General features: G+C 38.7%; 2 protein-coding genes across 5 annotated transcripts in view; one reads left to right on the forward strand and one right to left on the reverse strand.

Annotated features, from left to right (window-relative positions):
• Window positions 1–14,044, reverse strand: part of LOC310715411 (caskin-1) — a 29,078-nt gene that overhangs the window by 10,133 nt on the left and 4,901 nt on the right. For both annotated transcript variants that reach the window (XM_083521829.1, XM_083521830.1), the window contains exons 2-10: window positions 7,963–8,014; window positions 6,645–6,742; window positions 6,405–6,550; window positions 4,942–5,037; window positions 4,736–4,857; window positions 2,616–2,724; window positions 1,986–2,094; window positions 1,165–1,259; window positions 567–681 (exon numbers count right to left, since the gene is read on the reverse strand). In XM_083521829.1, coding sequence (XP_083377955.1) covers window positions 567–681; window positions 1,165–1,259; window positions 1,986–2,094; window positions 2,616–2,724; window positions 4,736–4,857; window positions 4,942–5,037; window positions 6,405–6,550; window positions 6,645–6,742; window positions 7,963–8,014 — 942 coding nt within the window. The remainder of the gene's footprint in view (window positions 1–566; window positions 682–1,164; window positions 1,260–1,985; window positions 2,095–2,615; window positions 2,725–4,735; window positions 4,858–4,941; window positions 5,038–6,404; window positions 6,551–6,644; window positions 6,743–7,962; window positions 8,015–14,044) is intronic.
• Window positions 1–14,044, forward strand: part of slc5a10 (solute carrier family 5 member 10) — a 55,437-nt gene that overhangs the window by 2,043 nt on the left and 39,350 nt on the right. For 2 of the 3 annotated variants that reach the window (XM_083521841.1, XM_083521842.1), the window contains exon 2: window positions 109–280. The gene's annotated coding sequence lies outside the window, so the exon portion shown is untranslated. The remainder of the gene's footprint in view (window positions 1–108; window positions 281–14,044) is intronic. The other variant, XM_083521843.1, reaches the window with a different exon arrangement.

A 14,044-nucleotide genomic window follows, 5' to 3' on the forward strand; every position in this document is an offset into this window, starting at 1 on the left:
AAGAAAACAGACCACACCCTAAAAAGCACCTCTAATGAATTTGTCCTTCTACTGTACCTGAAAGTGAATGTGTGTCTTTGTGCATTATGATGTGACGTGTGCTTCTAGATGTAATGATGGCAAAATGTGAGTAGGAGGAAGAAGGAAGAATGGAAATGAAGACATGACTGAATAAAAATGGACTTTTGTCATCATCTTTCCATCTCTCTCTCTCTCCTCCCGTCTGGCTGACCGTTCTAATTAAAATCACTGCGTGGAAGTGCTGCACGCTCAAGAGGTGGTGAGTGCACACACACACACACACACAGCTATATTGTATCTTCCCACACCCAAATTCACCATTTTTATTTATTTATTTGAAGAAATTTTTTTATTTTATTTTTTTTTTTAGTTAAATCTGTGTGGGACTCAAAGGCATTTTTTACACGCACACACACACACACACACACACACACACACACACACACACACACAAACACTGAAGTTGTGCAGATGAGTTAGTCCGATCTAGGACAGTAGCGTAGGTCACATGACAAAGAAGGTCATGTGATTACGCGCTGGCGCACCTGCCCTCTTGATGACCTCCACCATGTTGGAGGGGAAGTAGCCGACACGATCGTTCCCGGTCCGGTTGTCATGGATACAGCCTTTCCAGCGGCCATCAGAGTGCTGTTCCAGGACCTGAAAATAAAACGCAGATATAAAAAAAAAATATTTAACTACAAGAGGTCACCTGAAGCTACACATTTGATGAGAAAATAAAAATATAAATGATGCTATTGTGAGCTGTTAGCATTACTTGTTTAAATAAGCCTTCAGACCATAAACATTTATATCTTTCTGCATACAATTACCATGAGGGTGTGTGCTGGATCAATTGCTATTCTCTACACTGCTGAATAATTGGTATAGATTTCGATTTGTTTGTATGACTATTTGTATCACTCGTACATTTTCTCATACATATTCATATCCCATCACCTTATTACTTACCACCAACTGTGCCCGTTTTCTTTTTTTAATTTGGGTGTTTAGAAAAGATCCACCAGAGGGCACTGTGTACCAAGGCTGAAAAAAGGCACCTTCCGAAACTCTTGTTGCATAAGATCAGGCTATTTTCAGTGGAGTTTCTCTCCCTAAATGTGTTGCACTCTGGGTAATTACCGTGATGATGTCGCCTACTTTGATGTTGAGGCTCGTCAGGTCGTAGTTGTTGCAGTAGTCTTTGAGAGCCCTTACTTGCATGGCTGCTGAGGCATCTGCACACACACAAACGCACACAAGGTTTTGTGTAGAAACCTAATTTATTTGCATCTTGAAACATGATGTAGGCATGTATACCAATGTGTACACGTGAATTGTGTTACAGGTTGATTTATGGATGCTGATTGGACCAAATGTCCTGCTTTTATAGCACACATGATCATATACATTACTGTTATAGTAGCAGTAGTTGTATAGAATATATAAATGAAAGAAATAGTAGGGCATGTTTAACATAAATGGAAGGAGTCTCCAGTGTCTGAACTTCTTCTAACCTCAAGAGAATGTAAGGAAATGATTATAACATACAAAACTTGTATTATTGAATATTAAATGTTAATATATAAAGGTACAAAGATACAAAAGGAAATGAAACCCTCTAGGACACACTACTGATGTTGCTCTTTAGAGTGATTTTTGCTCCGAGTGGAGGAACCACATGGAACCATAGGAACTGCATGTCCTAATATGTCGAGGTCCTTCGGGTCAGGTGCTGCCCAGTGCTCAGGAGAAAAGCTTTACAGTTGTATAAAGATGTGCTGAGGTTGAATCTCAGCTGTAAGAGGGTTACTAATACTACCAGTAGCCTACTACCACAAGTGATGGGCTCTTGATGAAAACTTAGTTTGAGGGCCATGTCATTATTAATGTCTTCCTGCAATTTACTATATATTGTTTTACTGAGTCAAATCTATTTAATCTCTCTCTCTCTCCACCCTTACCTCTCAGCATCTGTTTAATCTCTCGGCTGGCCTGTGTGGTGGTGAACTGGTTTACGATGTCCAGTGCCGTCTGGCAGTACGTGTTCCTCACACTGGCACTAATACCACTCTGAGGAGAAACAAGATCTTTAGCAAAAACAAACTGTGACTAAAAATAGCACCTTGAGAAACCTCACTTAAATACAAGAATAAAGTTAAAATATTTTGAGAGGAACCACAAAGTTGCTAGAAATGTTTTGCTGTTTGCCATAAAATGGATTTGGAGGATTTAATTAAATTCCACTTTGGGTTCATATTAAACAATAAGGAAGTTGTTGGTGGTATTATTAGTAAACGGACGCTGCAGCGGTTATGTGGGAAACTTATTTTATTCAGAATATAAAAATCTCTTCGTCTGTGCAGGCTGAAGGATATCGATTGTTACATCTGTGTGCTATTTGAAGGAGATTTGTTGTTTCTCAGAGACTATAAGGATGATGATTTAAAAGAGTTAAACACTGGCGTGCTTCAGCTGGGGTTAAAATATTTCCACATTGCTACAAATTTAATCTTGTAAACGTAGACTTTTTCAAATGTGGCACTTAAGCGCAATTGTTTTAATATATAGAACACAAACATGTGAAAACTCACGTCTAAAAGAAGACGAACAGCGTCGGTTTTCCCGCAGAGTGCAGCCTCGTGCAGGGCCGTGCCAGATTTCGTCTGTCGGTTTATGTCTATGCCAGCCTGGATTAGTAACCTGGAACAAGTGTGCGTACACACAAGCACAAACGCACACACACACGCCACCACAAAAAAACAAACACAGCTCAGGATTTATTCTCATATCTCCTGCAAACCCACTGAGCCTCCAAATGCATTTGCGCCTGCAGCTATCGGAATGAGAGCAAAGAATAATTTAAGATAGAATCTGAATCCAGGTTTAACGATACGGTGCACGGTATCATACCTCAATCCGTGATATTTGAGTAAAATTGGCTTAGAGTTTAAAATGCAGGTTATATTGGGTCAGCTGGCAGGAGGAAACATTTCAAATGAAACGACATGCTGATTGTACTATGCTAGTTTACTGCTACAGGCATGGTGCAAAAACACCTGCTCGCAATTTTCAGATGAAACATAGTGTGTGTGTTTGGAGGAAAATGCAGAATTCAAAAGGACATTTGAGTGACTTCCAGGGGTTGCCAGGTGTGACTTATTTACCCCTTAAATTATGTTATTTTTTAAATTAAGGTTATTGTTTGGCTAAGACTCAAAGACTAGTTTTAACTCTCATAATTTGAGGTTTTGTAAAAGTATTTTTATTATGAGTTTTGCTGTGACCTGGCAACCCTGCATTTAATGGAACATTTGACCAGAGGGATAACATTTCATGTTTGTTTCATTCCATTTCATCAAATCATACGGGATTAAAGCAGATGAGGTCACAGATCACCTCGAGTCACACATTCACTATATGGACCAGTTTGTGGACACCTGATCATGGTGCTCTTTGGTCTCCTAGTTCAGGTGAAGGGAAAATTTTATGTTACTGCATCCAGAGGCGTCCTACACAATTAAGTTTGTGGTAAGAATTTGTGGATAAACCACACGTGTGGAAAGTAAGGTGTCACAATTCTTTTATCCAAATAGTGTGAGTTGACGAGTTCTTCTTCTGTATTATTTAGATTCATGCCCTCACTGTACTTGTTCCTCTTTCCTCAACCCTTTCTGCATCACTCAGCTGAGAGGGTTTTTTCATTTATTTAGAGCACTAGCTTGTACAAACCACTAATTAGCCAACGCTCTATTTATAGAACGCCTTTATTTGTAACCACGGCATCTTTTATTCTGGCCTTCGAATCGGTTTTAATTTGGTCTCTGCTTTGAGATTTCATTCGCTTATTCACTTGCTAGCCATCATACAGGCACTGGTATTCTAGCTGTTGTGGATATGAGAGTGTTCAGTTACAGACGGATTACAGAATCAGGTATACTGTCTACAGTAGTGGAAAAGGAGCAGTTGATGGCAGGGGGAAACCAAATCTCTTAAGTTGTTGGATGTTGTAGAAAACTGATCCACAACACGACTGAAGTTTAATATTTCTTTCAGAATGTCCTGTTGTGCTTTTTACTCTTGTACTTTGGCATCTATTTAAAAAACACATCTCCTATTTGTAGTTACATGTGCCTCCAAGAAAAATGTAGTGTTCTGGTCCTTATATGGGGAGACGGGAGAGAGACGATGAAGTGTGGGGCGGGAAAAATGTACTGACTGCTGCAAAATGCTAAAAATTAAATAAATAAATAAATAAAAATAATAATTCTATAAAATGTATGCTTATTTTTAACTATTTATAATCATGAATAAATATGGGCACTTTTCTAACACACCGGCCTCTAGAGGCGAATCACTGAGGTCACGTGCTGTTTGTTTTAATATGCAAGACTGCGTGCTGCACGGAGAGCACTATAATTACTATTACCATTTATTATATAATTATATTTATTAATGAATATTTTTTATTTTGCACATTTTCTTGATTCAGTACTGCATTTTTAGTTTTGTAATAAATATCAGTACTATTTTACATGGTGTTATTTTTAATCCAGTATCCATTTGAAAATCTATCGGCTGTTTAATCGTTTATCTGCAAGTACGATCCAAACCAGCTATCGGGAAAATCCACTATCATTCGACCTCGATAGTCAGGTACATTTGCTGTCACTGCAGTTATATCAGGTTGAGATGTTTAGCTTTCGTGTCTCACTTGATGATGTCGATGTGTCCGTTTTTGGCGGCCATATGAAGAGGGCTGATGCCGTTGGGATCTGAAGGCTTCGGCTCCAACATCGCGGCACACATATTGCTGTTCAGAAGCAGCTGCACCACCTATAACACACCCCCACACACAGGGAATTCTTTTAGTTCAGCTTAGATGACCTTTATAGTCAGAGTTATTTGAGAGACACTGACCGAGACGCGTCCGAATTCGCAGGCCAGGTCCAGAGGGGTTTTTCCAGCCTGATCTCTGATGCAGGGGTTGGACTGGTGCTGCAACAGCATCTCGCTCTGCAAGAACATCACCACAATCCTTAGCTGTCCCCAGTTCCTTCTATTCAGAAGCAGGTTTATGTATTATGTGGGTATTGGAGAATTTATTGTAATCATCATGCAGTTCATAGGAATTTTCTTTAACAGAAGATGCAGGTTTTAGTGTCTGGACCCCAAATATTAATCACAAGCACTTGTGGGATAGAAAATATGGACTGTAAAAGGATATTATGCTTTATTACACATCTTACTCTATAAATTAATACAAAATATCAACTAGATAGAAATAACAATGAACTAAATTCATTTGGAGTCGAGTATAATGTTGCATTAGGAGCATTCTGGGTTTATTTAAACAATGAGTTCCACACTTGTTAATCTGCAGCCTCTTAATCGCGTCTGATACAGGGCTTGTTATAACATATTTTGGACACTAGAGGCCACCATTGTTCTCTGTGCTTCCAGGTTTTTCTATTAATTTACTACCATTATCGCCACGTGTCTCTTATTTCCACACGTTTAATGTGCAATAAGTTCAGCTGTTTGCATGCTCCTTTTGCCTCCAGGATAAATTTCTGTTGGTTTACTGGATAATTTTTGCATTGTGTATTTCATATGTTACATATGTTCTTTATATATGAACATTGTGGTCCATCACTCTTAGTGCCGGTCCCAAGCCCGGATAAATTGGGGAGGGTTGCGTTAGGAAGGGCATCCAGCGTAAAACATGTGCCAAATCAAACGTGCGGAGGATCCGCTGTGGCGACCCCTAACGGGAGAAGCCGAAAAGAAAGTTTTATATGAACATTGTGGTCACACTTTAGATTTTTTTTAACGGATGAATTATACATTTTTCGCTTGCAGATAAGTTTGTCATCTCCATCATGTCTCAGCCCTGTTATTATAAGGGGTGTTTAAGTCAAAACGAGAAATTAACAAAAATTTGGAAACTGCATTTTTTTTTTTTTTTTTTAAACGTACTCCCCTACTACATTTCAACACTCATCCCCGTGTTTAACTAAAGATTTGTCATGACACCTGAACCATCCTAAAGCAACCAGGAGCACTGGCTGGATCCTCACTTACTGCCACCTTTGAACCTTTTACACATTCAGATGTCTTCTTCTTGAAGTCTTCTGTAGAGAGCCGCAGCTTTTATGCCTTAGTTATAGCAAGAAACCACCACAAGCTGTTCCATTAAGCAGCAACACTGTTCCTTGACCTTTTGATTAATGGTCTGGACTGACCTCTGGATTGGTAATGCACACTAAGCACTTACTACTGCGTGTAGTGCAAAATTATATAATTATATAAAAATAATGTCCTTCTCTTTATTGAGGGGGGGCGGGACGACACATTTTTACACACATACGCTGAGTACTTACTCCATCGTAATGGCCGTGTTGGGATGAGAGGTGCAGCGGAATCTGTCCCTCATCTGATTGGCTGTTGACCGAAGATCCCGCCTTTAGCAGCATTTTCATTGGCTCGCATTTTCCTTGCCAGGCAGCGTAGTGCAGCGGCCGCATCCCTGATGAGGAGGATGAGAGGTCGTAAACTGTGTGTGTGTGTGTGTGTGTGTCTGTGTGTGTCTGTGTCTGTGTGTGTGTGTCCATTGCTTTCACCTTTCTGATCTTTGATATCAACGACGGCTTGGGACTCGAGCAGCAGTGTGATCAGCTCTACATTACCGTTTAAAGCAGCATGATGAAGAGCCGAGAATCTGCAATGTGACACAATTATTTTCTTCCCCAACAAATGAAATTTTACAATTTTTTTGTACAGCGTTTTTTTGTTCTTTTCCTCAAACAAACTGAGCACCAGACTCTGACCTACTTCCATTAGCAAGAAACACACACACACACACACACACACACACACTGTACATCCTACTTTCATTCATTACCCCATTAACCACTTATTATGTAGCAAAATGAAGTCACTGCTCCAGAGTAGATGATTTTCCAAAATTGGTAAATCTCAATGAAGCGCTTTCTTCAGCAGGGTTTTTTTTTAATGCAACATGTTATTTTTTTTTTATTATTATTATTATTATTATTTATAAAAATGTCTATTTGCTGTTCGAACCAGACGAGCGCACACTCGCGTTTACTGCGTAATTTTCACATCAGCGTTGAACACGTAAAGTGTTGCACTTAATTATCTCGCGCTTTGAAAAGACCAAAGCTGCTTTTTTTTATGTTCAGCTACAAGCTCGGACATGCAGGTCTGCTCAGATCACGAATGATTTCGATGAGGTTTGTACGTTAGGCATCAGATCTTCAGACACTAGAAAATTGAAACACTGCAACCAGGAAGCAATTTTTATTTTATAATTTTTTTTTTTGGAGAAAAAGAACAAACTATGTAAAAATAATCTCTATTGTCAAATGTTGAGTTAATAGCAATAATAATAATCATTAGAAAAATTGTCTCTTCTGCTGCAGGAGGCACTTATTCATGTTATTGCTTTACTTTGCCTCCATTCGTCCAATAAATGAAGAGAAATTCCACCTGATTGATCTATACACTATAATCAAATGGTTCTATCCGGGTGGGTGTGGTTTCTTCTAGTAGACCCCGCCCACTACGCACAGAGCACTAGGACTGATGATAATTGGATTAGTAGTGATGTGAAGATCGGATCATTTTAGTGACTTTTTAGTTTTTGTCATTTAGTTCATTTCATTTCTTTGATTAGAAATAAGAATGTTACACTAATAATAATCAGATCCTCAACACATCTACATCAACTTTAACTGTAGTTTCAATAATTTTTGTGTATTTAACTGCATAACACACATAGGAGTCACGTGAAAAAAGAACAAACAACTTGGACGAGAAGAGTCGAGAGGTGAACTTCTCTTTTTTTGTTTTGTTTTTGATGTGCTCATTCGAAAATAAACGAATCACTTTGCGACGACTCGTTCAAAATGAACTTACCCGTCTGTGTCCTGAAAATTCACATTGATCCGCTTGGCCGAACCCAGGAGCTCTGAATCGGGGAAACAAGGAAGAAAAAGTCAAAGACGAGATTTCAGTAAACGGTAAACTAATCTGAGCTGCTGAATCTCATGTGAGCTGTTGCTACTGCAGGTCAGTTTGTCCTTCGACCTGTAGAAACTTTATTCAGAAAAATCGCAAAACTGCACACAATATAATTTCATGACCTCGATTTAGTATCTCATAACTACAATTAACTCTCAGCGCACAATATTAACAATGGCAGATATTTATTGTTATTTGAAGAGCACTTTGATGCAGCACATGGAATTCTGCAGTGTTGGACTTTTCAGAAGTGGAAACCTGAACATCCCATTCCACATTTTCTGCCCATTTACAATTATAACCTTCACTCTTCTGGGAAGATGTTCTACATCATCACTAGAGGGCGCTAAGATGAATAAATGATTTAGAGGAGTGCGAGTATAAAATGCTGATCCAGTGCTTTTCATCTTTTAGTATTAATGTAGTAATTTATCAATAATCAGGAAACAATTTTTAGGAAATAAAAACAGGATGTTCAGTTTTATAACATCCAGATGATGTGCGTCTTTAGCTACTACTCCTAGCTACTCGAGGGGATCCTCAGGCATCAGGTGGAGCTTTCTATTAATGTCACATGCAGGAACCTGGCATCATGTGTATATACACACACACACACACACACACACACACACACACACACACACACACTCTTAACAGTTCCGTTTGAGTAAAAACGCCCGATGGTCCAGAACAGAACGGCATTTCATATTTAAGAATCAGATTCCGTTCCCAATCACTCCAGTCTCCAGATGTGAACACAGCATGCCAAATTTGCTCTGTGTGTGTGTGTGTGTGTGTGTGTGTGTGTGTGTGTGTGTGTGTGAGTGAGTGTGAGTGTTTGCTCGCAAAATGAGAGTGGTCCAGATGGCGGCTTTCTCCGAGGGAGTGCGAGACTGAAATTGTGAGTGAGAGGGTGTGTGTGTGTGGAGGAAAGAAGATTGGAGGAATATGTAATTAATGAAATATTTGGTTAAAGAAGGATGTCGTATTGTTTGTGTGCATTCAGTAGATAATTACAAGCTTTACATATGTTTAAAAGTATTACATCAAAATATATAAATATCTTCAGTTACACACTTACACATGTACTGAGGTGAGAGAAATACACACACACACACACACACGTGAACACATGCACCCTCGGCAGGAAGCGTCTGTGAAACAGTCAGACATGATAAATTATTCACATTTATATCACTACATGTTTCTAGGAGACGGTTTCCATGGAAACCTTGACCTTTATCATGACAATGATTGTTGTGGTGATAAGGATGATGTTGAGTACGATGGTGGTGATTATCATAAGATGATGATGAGGATGATGAGGAGGAGGAGGATGATGATGATGATGATGATTAATGATGAAAATGAGGAGGATGTTGATGAGGAGGAGGATGTTGATTATGATAATGATGAGGAGAATCTTGATTAGGATGATGAGGAGGAGGAGGATGCAGATGTTGATTTATGATGAAAATAAGGATGTTGATTAGGAGGAGGAGGAGGAGGAGGAGGAGGAGGAGGATCAGAAAGATGGGATGCAGGTCAGAATCCTGATCTGAGGTTTGGCTCTAAACTTATTTTCCATTAGAGCAGATCTGACTGTGGTCCATAGCTGTTTCTATAGCAACAGGGACAGGATACAGTGGACACGCCCCCTCTCGCTCTAAAGTGCAGACACTGGAGACTCCTTCCATAAAATCTCCTTTAAAGGACTATTCACCCGCACGTCCCTGTAAAGAAGCCGTTGCTATAGAAACGATAAGGAATTAAAAAGGGGGCGTGTTATAAATCTGTGCTCCTGATCAGAATCCAGCGTTCGGTTTCTACTGTGTCCCACATCTGCTTTTATCTAAAGACGTGTTTAATCTCTCGTCTGTGGGACAATCTGGGACAAGTGCTGTAACACACACACACACACACACACACACACACCCCTCAGATGAAATGATGAGCTGTGTGATGTGGAGGAAGACTGGGCAGGACCTCTCGCTTTTTTCTCTCATAATCATCACATCCATTTCCACCTTTCCTTCTACAATTCTTTCATTTTACTTTTCCTTTTATTCAAATTGTTCTTTTTCTGCTTTGCTTTTTTATTTAATACTTAATTTTTTCTTTCTTAACCCCATCCTTCTTTCTTTCTTCCCTTCCATGCTTTAATTTCTTTCTTTCTTTCTTTTTGATGTTTTGTCTCTCTTATTTCTTCTCTAATTTGTCGTCTTCTTCTTTTTTTATTCTTTTTTTCCCATCTGTCTACTTTTCATCCTTTTTCTTTTTTTTTGCATGTTTCTTTCTTGCTTTTATGTTCTACATTAAATAAAAACAGATGAACATTTAATATTAGATATTATTATTATTATTAGTAGTAGTAGTAATAATTCTATACAATATATAAAATTTAACATTTTTAATTATTTTATTTTTAATATTAATTATGTTTGTTTATTTATTTATTAATTTTTTTGCACTTTTGCATTTGAATTATTTTAGACTTTCTATATTCAAATACACACATTAAATGAGGGCCTATTTACAACTGCCTAAGGAGACAGCAAAAGAGTGTGTGTGTGTGTGTGTGTGTGTCTCTGACCTCATACGTGACGCACGTGTTGATTTCATGCCGAGTGTGTGTGACAACAGAGAGCCAAGCCAATTTCTCTCCTTACTCAGATCACTCGCCCAGTTACATCACACACACACACACACACACACACACCTCACACACATCACCACACCAGTCCACTACAAAGTATTGGCACCCTGCATAAACACAGGTGATAATAATCAAAAAAACATAATAATAAATTATAAACAAATGTAGTCAGAGAAATGAAGCTCAACCCTGAGATGCATTCTCCACTAGGATCTGCTTTACATGAGTTAAAAGATGTGGAAGGTCTCCAGCTATAGAGCTCCAACCCTCTACAATGAATATGAACACTGACTGCACCCCAGACCTCCTCACTTCCTCACCTACATCACCACCTGACTTTACGAACACCCTTATAGCTGAATGAATCTCCACAACATCTAGTGGAACATCTTCCCAGAAGAGTGGAGCTCGTTATAACAGTAAATGGAGACTAAATGTGGAATGGGATGTTCAGGATGAAGCACACAGCAATCTTATGCTCAGGTGTTTTTTTCTTTGTAATTTGCTAAAAAGAATTGTGCTGTTATTTAAACATGATCTAAATCATTCCATAATGTTAATTATATAAACATGCATGAATACAAATTATACAATATCAGCAAAATTTCCTTTTTCTAAATATTTTTTTAAGAACAGTTTTTTTTTTTATTGAAATTTTTTAATGAATTTGTTAACTTGAAAAAATTTTTACTGGATAGATTTCCCCCGGTAAATCAGCTAACGCCCCCCCCCCCCCTTTTCTCTCTTTCTTTATCTTTCTCTCCCCCTTTCTGACTCTCTCTCTCTCTCTCTCTCTCTCTCTCTCTCTCTCTCTCTCTCTCTCATGCATTGATGTTTCATGGCTTGATGAATTGATGTGTTCTGACATGCACTCTTTTTTTTGCTTGCTCTGGATTGTCCATCTCTCTGTACACACACACACACACGCGCGCGCACACACACACACACACACACACACACACACACACACACACACACACACACACACACACACACACAGTGCAAAGGCCCTGAGAGGATGCACTCAGACAAACAGATACATGCTGATGAGGGAAATTCACATGAGGAGCAGTAAAATTCTGTCCTGAGTAAAATCCGTTCTTTTATTTACAGTTTTACAAAAAGAATTTGAAAAAAATCAGGTGATGCAGAAAATAGACGAGTTTTAAAGCAGGTGCAGATTAAAATGTCATTTTTCTTTTTCTTTATTGAAATAAAAATGGCTGGAAGTGTGTATGTGAGAGTCCCTGCATGTCCGAGGGCACGAGTCTGTATATTTATAAAGTAATTCATATTTAAGCTTCTGGTTTTTTTTTTTAACAAATTGCCACTGAATCATTCCAACACACATCGGGCGTCGACTTACACACACTTCATTAGAAACGTTACACTGTATTTACGCCAAAAGTTTGCGGACACCTGACATGCTGAGCTTGCTGTGTGTTTTCCTTTCTGATCTTCCCATTCCACATGGAGTCTCCATTCGCTCTTCTGGGAAGATGTTCCAGTAGATTTTGTCAAAATTTGTGGAGATTCATTCAGTCTCATACAGTATTGATGTAGGTGAGGTGAGGAGGCCTGGGACGGAGTCGGCGTTCACATTCATCAATAATCAATAGGGTTGGAGCTCTATAGCAGGAGATCTTCCACATCTTCCAACCTATGGAAAGCAGATTTTCATGGAGCTGGCTTTGTGCACATGCTGGAACATGATGATCTAGTCTCCAAATGTGTGAAAAGAACCACATATGGCAGGAAATTCAGGTGTCCCAATATTTTTGGTGCTGGAGCTCAGTTTAGTTTAAATTAAGACAATAAGCACATAAAAATGTCGTTATTTAAACATTAAAACATTCAAAGTTGTTTTTAGATAATTAGCTGTGATGGAACAAACCGCATCCAGATGTGGAACTTCTGATGTAACATCACACCCCCCTGTTGTTGATTATTGTGTTTTATTACTTAATTAAAATAATTAACATTAAACATACATTCAGATTATTTTTTAGTACAAACGATGTTCTTCAGCAATCAGCGATGTTACAGCTTTACCTCCGACTGTTACAAGACACTAAAACTGGAGACTCCTTCCAGTAATGTTAAACAGGAGGACACACACACACACACACACACACACACACACACTTCTTTCTAATCCCAACACTGACTTTTTCTAGTAAATCGATTTCCTGTGAATTACGACGTCGCTCTCGAACACGTGTTCCCTTCTGTTTACTAATCAAGACTGACCTTTCCATAACTCCACAAGGTGACACTGATTTTTCCCGTGTCAGAGATGAGCTTTTTAAGCAGGGCTGCCTTACACACACACACACACACACACACACACACACACAGAATGCCCTGCTTCCATTTCTAGCAGCTCCTCCTTTCATGGCAGGAAGTAATTTCTGCTACCACCTGGGATGTTACCCGGCACTGGAGGTGGTAATTGTATTTCAATTATAGACATGCGTGTGCGTGTTTTGAGCATGTTTGTGTAATCTGTTTCAACAGTGTGTGCATTAATAGACATGACTATTTAAAGAAAATAAAACCAATTTTATTTTTAAAGAAATCTTTATATCTATCGCTCTTAGTTTCTCTCTCTCACTCTCCCTCTCCCCCCTTCCTCATACAGTTCATTACGATGGACATCTGGTGCTTTCTTACCCATAATCCCCTTCCTGCCGCCATATCCCCCCTCTATCTGGACCAACACAAGTCACAAAAGTGGTGAATTTTGAAAAATTGACGGTGTGGAGGTGTTTAGACTTAAAAATATAAGATTAAGTACTAATTCAGTACCGAAACACGGAAACACTAAGTACCAGTTCAGTACCGTAAAATGAAAATACTAAATACCAATTCAGCAGTGGAGGATGAAGAAGCCAAACCCTGTACCGGAGTTAAAGTAAAGATAAACTCATATAATGTGACTCCAGTAAAGTAAAAGTGTCCCTTTAAACTTGAGTAAAAGTACAAATGTTTTTGCCTTCAAAAGTACTTAAGTATTTAAAGTACTGATTTATTATAACTGTTTTTTATTCTTATTTTTAGCACAAGACTCTTTAATTAATCACCTCAGTTTATGTGTAAAGACTCGAATGTGACTCTCAGCACACTGATTTATTAATGACTCAAACACTGATTTTGATCCTTTTTAACTACTTAAATGTCATAAGGGTGCCGTGGTGAGGTCTATTCTGGAGTTTCATCATTTATTCCTCACTAAATGTTCTGCTTGCTGTTGAACTGACTCTGAACTGTATGTTGGTGGTCAGTAGATGCACCAAGCGCCGATCAGAACCATATGTAGTT

The sequence above is a fragment of the Silurus aristotelis genome (genome assembly GCF_946808225.1).
Source record: "Silurus aristotelis genome assembly, chromosome: 20".
In the NCBI taxonomy this organism is placed as follows: Eukaryota; Metazoa; Chordata; class Actinopteri; order Siluriformes; family Siluridae; genus Silurus; species Silurus aristotelis.